The sequence below is a fragment of the Ursus maritimus genome, unplaced genomic scaffold, assembly GCF_017311325.1.
Source record: "Ursus maritimus isolate PB19 unplaced genomic scaffold, ASM1731132v1 scaffold_17, whole genome shotgun sequence".
Lineage (NCBI taxonomy): Eukaryota > Metazoa > Chordata > Mammalia > Carnivora > Ursidae > Ursus > Ursus maritimus.
Genome location: NW_024424119.1, coordinates 30,727,994 through 30,736,746, shown reverse-complemented (window position 1 = coordinate 30,736,746; position 8,753 = coordinate 30,727,994). Strand labels below are relative to the sequence as shown.

Here is an 8,753-nt window from a genome sequence, read left to right as displayed (position 1 = left end):
GGCGCTTGTACAGCCTAGGATCAATGATCAAAATAAACTTAAAGTACTGTGACTCATTATGCCCATATTCTTTCTCTTCAAAATTCTATTCCATGTCACATCTTAAAGCAAGCAAAATATTTGCCTAGAAAACAATACTTGAACTGAATGTCTGAGCCGTCGGTATATTTCTCAGCATGCCAGTCAATATTTTTATTACCTAAAGAAAGGGAAGAGGAAGAGAGTAGGGGGGGCGGAGAGGGAGTGGAGTTGGGGGAGGCGGCTCTTAGAAGAGATATGGGGAAATGATAACTGATATTACATCCCAACTGATTTGACCTGTAGCCTGTTCAGACACAGAAACGTTTATTTTAAAACACAAAGTCATTTTTAAAATTGAAATTAAAATGCCTAAGGGTTAAATCACTTTACCAGATTATACAGATCTGTGAGCATTATGCTTTTGAAACGGTTTCCCTCGAGAATAGTCTTGCCAATTTTTTTTTCTCATGAGAGAGAAGAATGAAATTAATGAAGGTAAAGTTGCAACTGAATTGAATATGATGTAATGTGAACACAGCCAGAGCCGCCAAGAATGAATCGCAGCAAACTTCAGGTCAAGCGATCTCTCTCATCGGCCGCACTGGAAGTTCGAGCAGAATGGCAGGAGACACAGGCCCGGGGGAGTCTATTCCACTCCGATGTGAGTATTGATACCAGAGCCAGCATTTACATTCAAGACCTCTTCTGAATACACACAACCCACAGCATATTTTTTCAAGAGCACAAGTAGCTGTTCTTAACTAACGTATTAGCCAATCAAGCCTCTTGATTTAGAACATTCAAACTTACTTACAAAACGTGTGTGTATATATATATATGTATTTAAATTCAGACACCAAAAAACAAAAGCCACCATAAAAGATAAGACCTATTTTAATGAGATTTTTTTATGCAGAGCTCCAGTCACGGTTTTGGCTGAAACAGGACACCCTCCCCCCCAATAAGGCTGCTGGTGAATGCCCAGGAAGGGAGGAAAGAGGAGAAAAGGAAGACAGGAAATGTTATTTAGGACCTGACAATAACGAAGGAAGTCTATTCTGTACTTACAATAGCAGTTGGGGTGGCAGCCAGCACACAATAGAGCACCAGAGGGGTGATGAAGCTTTCTTCCTCCGTCCCTGGGTAAGGCTTCATTAAGTCTCCGTCCTGACAGAAGAATCCTTGGATATGCACCTGAAAAGTGTCAGTGCATTCGAAGTAGTAGGCAAGCAGCACTGTCCCAGCCATGATGACAAGCTGAAAATACAGCATGGCCACACAGAGACATTAGCAGGTCTTCGGAGCAGCGCTCGCCCCGCAGAGCACACTCCCTCCATCACCCCGGCAGCTCTCCTCCTTTTGGTATTAGCAAGTGTGTGCGTGCCTGGCTCAGCGTGCTCTGGGCTCGGGGAGTGTGTGCTTGCTTGTCTGCCTTGTAACATCTGTTATAAACCTTCCAGAAAATAATGAACAGCTCCCATCAGAAAGGCAGACCACAGCAAGGCTCGGAGAGAGACCCAACTTCTGCTGCCGCCCTCCCAGAGGATGTGTGGGGGCCAAGGCAATATTTCCTGTTGGGACAGAGGTGAAAAGTCAAAGGGCAGTGGCATAAGAATTGGTAAGATGTAGATGTGAGGAATTTCATAAAATATTCTAGATAGACTTACCTTCTTATAAAATATTAGAGGCAGGTAAATCATGAATGAATGAACAAACAGGAAAGCTAAAGCCTAGAGAGGTTAAAGCCTAGAACCACACCCTAAATTACTGGTAGGGACAAACATGTGGTCCAGGAATCCTAGATCAGTTACAGCTGCTACCTTCTCCAAAAAGGTGCCTTTATTCCAAAATGCTTTCCACCAGTAAATCCAGGACTTTCCTGATAACATCTTATCACAGACACAGATCCTTCATAAGGGTTGGATATAAAAAGGGACATAATTAACCTTTCATTTTGACTCACAAATGTCCCAGATACTCACCAAGGTTTAGATGTAGCCTTTAGTGGGGATGAGAAGTTGAGGGAATATGGAAAAGCCAACATTAGTTTTCTCATTCATATTTGGAAACACTAAAATGCCAAGATAAGACAGTGATAAAGGTAGATAGAAAACAGGTTTCTGAGGTTATGAAATTATAGACAATTAAGCTGGAAGAGGTCTTGGAGATCTTCCCGTCCAAAACCTTTATTTCATAGATGAGAAGGCCGAAGCCCAGCAAGGGGAACTGAGCACTGCTGAATCACCCAACAAGTAAACTAAACAGTGACTTAGGCTGAGAATCAGCAAAGCAGGGAAACTAAAATGGAGGGAAAAAAAATTTTTTTAAGTGTTGATTTTTTAAAAAAAAAGCTTCAAAGTAATCATTATGGAAAAAAAAATCAGACCTTGGGAGGATGTCTTTGTACATTGTTTATGGCTTCAAATCGTTTTGTTTGGAAGTACATTTGGGGCAACGAGGGGGAAGGAAGGGTTTAGGAAGGCTAATGTTCTTATTTCAGCCCGGGAATGACTAACCCAAGGTCCTGACATAACTAGTTAGTCTAAGTCTGGGACTAGCAACCAACATTTTCGGATCCCCAGGAGAAACAAACAAACAAACAAAACCCCCCCAAAAACCCACCTGTATCATGGCATCATTTCACCCTCTGCAAAGGCCTGGAGAGTTATGCGGGGAGTCAGGGGCTCAACTCTAATGCAGAGAGGCACTGCTGGGCATTTTTTTTTTTTAAAGATTTTTTATTTATTTATTTGACAGAGATAGACAGCCAGCGAGAGAGGGAACACAAGCAGGGGGAGTGGGAGACGAAGAAGCAGGCTCCCAGCGGAGGAGCCCGATGTGGGGCTCGATTCCAGAACGCCAGGATCATGCCCTGAGCCGAAGGCAGACGCCTAACGACTGTGCTACCCAGGCGCCCCCTGCTGGGCATTTTTACCCATTCATATCCAGTTCTTTAGCCACAGCATTGCAGAGAAGCCCTGCACTCTGCCCTCTCTCTGAAACCAGGCACAGCCTCTCCCTGTGGGATATTAACCCTGCAATTCCTCCTCATTACATTCAGGAGCCTTGAGTTGTAGCGGGGCTTAAGTGCAAATCTGCTAGAAGTCTGTGTCTTTGGCCTCAATCTTTGCCACCTTTCTTTACCCCCAGGTAGGTCGCAAATCACACTTTCCACGCACTGTCCTTCATACAAAAGTCATCTCTGGTTCTACAAGGACTATATTCTTCTCTCTGGCATTTCCTCCCCTCTTCCCCACTGGACCTTCTGTTACCACTTCTGACATCTCTGGACATTCCTACTCCTGTATCTGGATACTCCTGGATACTCCTGTGTGTTTTTCTGTGCCTGATGGTATTTCTTGGTGGTTTACCCCATGTAAATCACCAGTGCTCGGGCCAGCCATCTCTGCTGTTTCAAGCGCTTTCTTTCTTTTTTTTTAGCCCCAGAGAAGAGATTTGGATTCGTGGGTTTCCTCTGAGAGACACGTGCTCCAAAGCTGCCCTGGCTAATGCGTGCTCCTGCTGGCAGCTTGTTTGCAAAGTGGAGGCCATGAAGTTTCTATTTCTTTTGTGCTTCACTGGTCAACTGAGCTGACCTGATGGGAAGGAACCTAGTCAGCTGACCTGAATGTTTTGGAGCTGAGGAAATGCTATGATTCCCACAGTTTGGGGGCCTTCCCTCTAGGGCTGTCTGCGCTTCCTGCACAGGCCTGGTCTGGGATTTCTAGGTGTCTCCTCCATGTGGCTGGAAACATATTTCTGTCTTGCGGCTTCATCAGCTCGTAGGGGGAAACAACTACTTGGGGAACAGGTGGGATCTATGGGAGCTTTTGGATAAAACAAAAACAAAAATGGCATCTAGCTTCCTCCACTGAGGACAAGGGTCAGATTTTACTGGGCACCTCTGTGCTACCACTTCCATTTAAAAATGGGCAGGATGAAACTGAAGTCCACAAAAGCAGAAATATACACAGGTAAAAAGACTCACTAGAAAAATGTATACTAGAAGCTTCTAGAACATAGAACCATCTTAACTTCAAATACATCAAAATCAACAACAATGTCAGCAAAAAAGCCAAGGCCAGTATGCTTAAATTTGAAATCTATAGAACAAATCTTGACCAGCTGCCTGGCCAATTTAATCCTGGAAGCAGCATTCAGAGAGAACTGAATGAATGTGTGAGTCAGTCAACTGCAGGGCATAAAGTGAAGAACAGAGGACCTCAGAGACTCAGGGTGGTACGGGATGGTGGGAACTTCAGCAGCGTAGTGGATGGAACTGACCCGGCAGCATAAGTCTACTGACCCTGATCAACCTCCCTGATCAGCCAGAAACCCCTACCTGTCATTCTCAAGTAATCTGCAAACTCCCTGGAGAGTCCCCCGTAATGCTAGTTAGAGAGGCACAGAACCAAACCCAGAATAATTCAGATCTTGATTTCTAGGTATCTTTTCTATTGAACATGCTCTTGTGACCACACATTAAAAAGAAGCTTTGCATTTATTGCAGGAACAGAAACTCCACGTTGGTCCTGCTTCCATGAGCAGAGATGTCTGCCTTGCAAGTCTGATGACAGTGCACGATTAGCCATCGGCGTCCTCCCTTCTTCCCCTCTGTCCCGGGCCGTGATCCATCACTGTCGAGGTTTGGGTCACTAGTGCCAGCTGGCACACTTGCCATCTCTGTTGCCTTCTCCAGCCCCATTTAGGGATGCATGGAGGGAGGCCATAATGTTGGTGTCACATGAGCAGATGGTGAGGCTGTGCTGGACCCAAGTGCTACTGGAGGGTTGATGATATCCGTGTGAAAGGAGCAATTATGGCTGTGGGGGGAAGGAGCTCACGTACCAGGGTTTTTCCTCAGCTTCACTTCCCAGGAATGCCAATGCAATATATAAAAATGCATTAAATCCTGACCATTCCACAAGGATTCAGAAGGCAGATGCCAGCAATATCCGAAATCCTGCCTCTCAGGGCTGAGAGCTTTGTGTTTCTACCCTCCAATGATTAGAGAATAGTGAAGGTCACAAAGAGTGACAATGGGGAAGCTTTTCACAAAGCTGAGGGAAAAGGCTGAGATGACAGTACATTTTCCTTGGGTCTGTAAGTCTGGAGCAATTGTGAACCACTAAGTTCTACGACCTGATACAAGCTCGGAGAGTGGGGCAACAGGGAATGACGGCATGCCTCATGGCAGCATGTGAATCTGAGTGTGTGTGCGTTGCGTGTGCATGCACACGTCCAGGCCCATGGGAGCAGACATGAGGTCGGAATGAGAGGACTGGTATCTGGTCTGGAGTGTGAGGGGCATATTTGAAACTGGGGAAGCCCAGTCTAGGTGACAAACCGTCTCAGTTTTCCCAGGCCTGAGGGGCTCCTGGGACATGGGACCGTTCAGTGCTCAAACTGAGATTGTCCCGAACTAACTGGGGTGCTAGGCCACTCCACCTGAGGCAAAGAATGTTTCTCTCCCCAAAGAGGTTTCTCATTCCGGTTTTGTCAGGAGCTATCAAGACTCCTATTTATAACAGTAAAGTAAGCAGTCAGGGAACAACCGTTTGTGCGAGCTGCCTCGAACTAAGTGCTGTGAAGGTGCAGTCCTTGGACACGCTCTCTAACCTCAAGTAATTCGTGGTCCACCTGGGGAGTGCTCTTCAACACAGGAACCAGACAATGACCTGTAGATCTGTAGGAGGCTGCCCGCTGATCCCAAGTTGGGGTTCATACACGGCTGCCCGTGCCTTGGTGAGCTGGCAGGGTGGGAGTTGACAGAATAGGTAAAGGGCTGATGCATGGAAGAGAAGGGAGTACAAAGGGTTGGACAGGGCAGCATGGGGTCTGTTTAGGAGACTGGTTTTGACTAAGCCCCATGGGCATATGTTCAATTCCAAAGAGAGCAGGGATAAAAGAAACTCAGCAGACCGAGCACTGCATCAGAGCTTAGATGATAAGATTCAGCGTGGTTGTAATGCAGAGGTTATGTCTTGTGAGGACTCCAGGGAACAGTACACTTGAAGGACTTGCATGTTGTTCATATTAAGAAAGAGCAAGCCAGGTACAACTGTTCATAGCTGCACACAAGGGCTGGGGTGGGAAACCCACAAGTAGGGCGCTGATGGAAGTAGGAACCAAGGTGGTAAGCTGGAGGGGAAACGTGAGAAACTGATCGTGAGCCCTTGTAAGACCTCCCTGGGCACATCTAGAAGTAAGTGTGACCCTTTGAGAGGGGGGCGAAAGTTCTCCACATAAACAACAGAGGCAAGAGCCAAGAAAGAGGAGGAGGAGATGGTGACGGTAGGGGTGTGATATATATGACACACACGTCCCAGGCACTGTCCCAGGAACTTTACATACATTAACTCTGTTTCTGCCCAATGACCTGCATGGTAGGTATACTATTATTTCCATTTTACAGGTAAGGAAACAGAGGCACAGAGAGATTACATGAATTGCATAATGTCATACAACTCACAGGAGCGAACCCAGGATGATTACTAAATGTGATGCATTTCTCCACACAAACTTAGATGGCCTGTGGAAAATCAGGTCACAAATACAAGGCAGCATGACATTAAGGAGTAGATTGGGTGCTACAGACTTGAGTACTTTAGTCAAATGTTTCCTAGTGTCAGTTTCCTTATCTGTAGGAAAGTTAATAACTAACTCATAAATATGCAATGAGCCATGTTTATATATACTCATTTTGTTCCAAAAAGGACTTTTATCAACCTCCATCAAATAAAGTAAGCAAGCATTGCTGAGAAGTTGGAACAGAAGAAGAAAGGAAATAAGTATGGAGATAGAATTACACCCTGGAGTGTAAGTTGTCTAGCAGTCAACACAAACAAGGAAATGCTGGTCTCTGTATCTCACAGTCGCCGTAAGATCAAAATGAACCAACGGTTAAAGATGAGTAGAATTTCTTCTGATATAGTGACTGGACTAGAATTCTTCCTGGGTTCTCATAGAGGGTATAGCATGATAAACAAGGGCTAAATGTGGAGAATGTGGAGTAGGGTGGTGCTGTTTTTTATATGGGACCCCATGTCAATTCTATTTTTTAAATATATTTTTTTAAAGATTTGTTTATTTGTTTGAGAGAGAAAAGTGGGGGCAAGCAGGGGGAGGGGCAGAGGGAGAGAAAGAATCTCAAGCAGATGCCCCCTGAGCTTGTGGCCCCCAACCCCATGACCCTGAGATCATGACCTGAGCCAAAATCAAGAGTCAGAGGCTTAACTGACTGAGCCACCCAGGCGCCACCCCCCCCCACATTGACATTGCCATGTCAATTCTTTTTTTTTTTTTAATTTAAAGATTTTATTTATTTGACAGAGAGAGAGACACAGTGAGAGAGGGAACACAAGCAGGGGGAGTGGGAGAGGAAGAAGCAGGCTTCCTGCTGAGCAGGGAGCCTGATGCGGGGCTCGATCCCAGGACCCTGGGATCATGACCTGAGCCAAAGGCAGCCGCCTAACGTAACGACTGAGCCACCCAGGCTCTCTGCCATGTCAATTGTTAACTTAGGTTATTGACATCGCATCAGAGTGAAATGCACAAAAGCAATACTGCGGGATGGAATGGAGGAGGTGGGTATTATGGCTGAACTTGAGAGAGCACATGAAAGGCTAAGAATGTGGGACACGTTTTCTGGGTTGGAAACTCACTCTGCTGCTTACTAGGCATGGGACTTAAAATCTTGTGCTTCAGTTTCTCCATTTGTAAAATGGGACGAATAATGCTGTAGCACGAACACTGTATATTAAACTGTATTAACTGTGTGTTTAGAGCAGTGTCTGACTAGGAAGAATGGACCAGACTACATATACTTCAAGCACTCCTTCCTAGGTACTGTTTCTCTCAGTTTAGGTTTTTAGAAACTATTGGGTAGCAGTGAATTGGAGACTATTTTCTAGTAAATAACCTGCTAGTGAAATACAGACCTGTGTCTTTTTTTTTTTTTTACTGATTTAATTGTTTAATATACTCAAATGTTATTATTAGACTAGCAGAAGAAATCTTTAATCAGGCTCATTTCTGTAGGACAAATCTCTTAACTTCTCTACATCCCAGTTCTTGTGTGAAAAAAGATTGAGCTACTTTTCAAGGTGTAATGAGAATTGAGGATATTATAACATAAATCTCAACAACAGTGTTTTGGGACATAGTAAGTGCTTCATGGTATTCCTAGTTATTATTATACTCATTTAGTATTATTGAATCTTAATATGTTCCTTATTATGGTGGTTTTCCAAACTGCAGGTCTGAAACCATTAGTGGATTGTGAAAAAAATGCTCACAATTTTGGAGTTCAACTGGAATTCTTTTAGTGAAAGAGAACAGAATAGAATTGCATGTATCAGAGTTCCACACATAGTAAGAGCAAGTGTTTTTGTGAAACTTGTTTAGTATATAACATTTAGGCAGAGGAAGTGTATATAATACAGTGTGAAATGTATTTCTTACTATGAGAATAACCAAAATCCTTCAATAAGGCATGATGTTATTTGATAGTTGTCTGATAGTGCGCAAGTTCCTTATACTATAGTGACTAAGAGACATAGCTTCAAATCCCAAATCCACTAATTACCACTGTACGTCTTTGAACCAATTACATAACCTGTCTATTCCTTAGTCTCCTCACCTGTGAAATGGGTAACTCACTCCTTACATGAGAAATGAGTTCTCATCAGAATGGTATGAGAACTATATGATTTAGGATATCGAAACCACTT

General features: G+C 44.2%; 1 protein-coding gene across 1 annotated transcript in view; it reads right to left on the bottom strand.

The window, feature by feature from the left end:
- The window catches only part of PLPPR1 (phospholipid phosphatase related 1), a 113,624-nt gene that overhangs the window by 43,231 nt on the left and 61,640 nt on the right, over nt 1-8,753 (bottom strand). Inside the window, exon 2 of the mRNA XM_008707888.1 lies at nt 1,090-1,278. Coding sequence (XP_008706110.1) covers nt 1,090-1,278 — 189 coding nt within the window. The remainder of the gene's footprint in view (nt 1-1,089; nt 1,279-8,753) is intronic.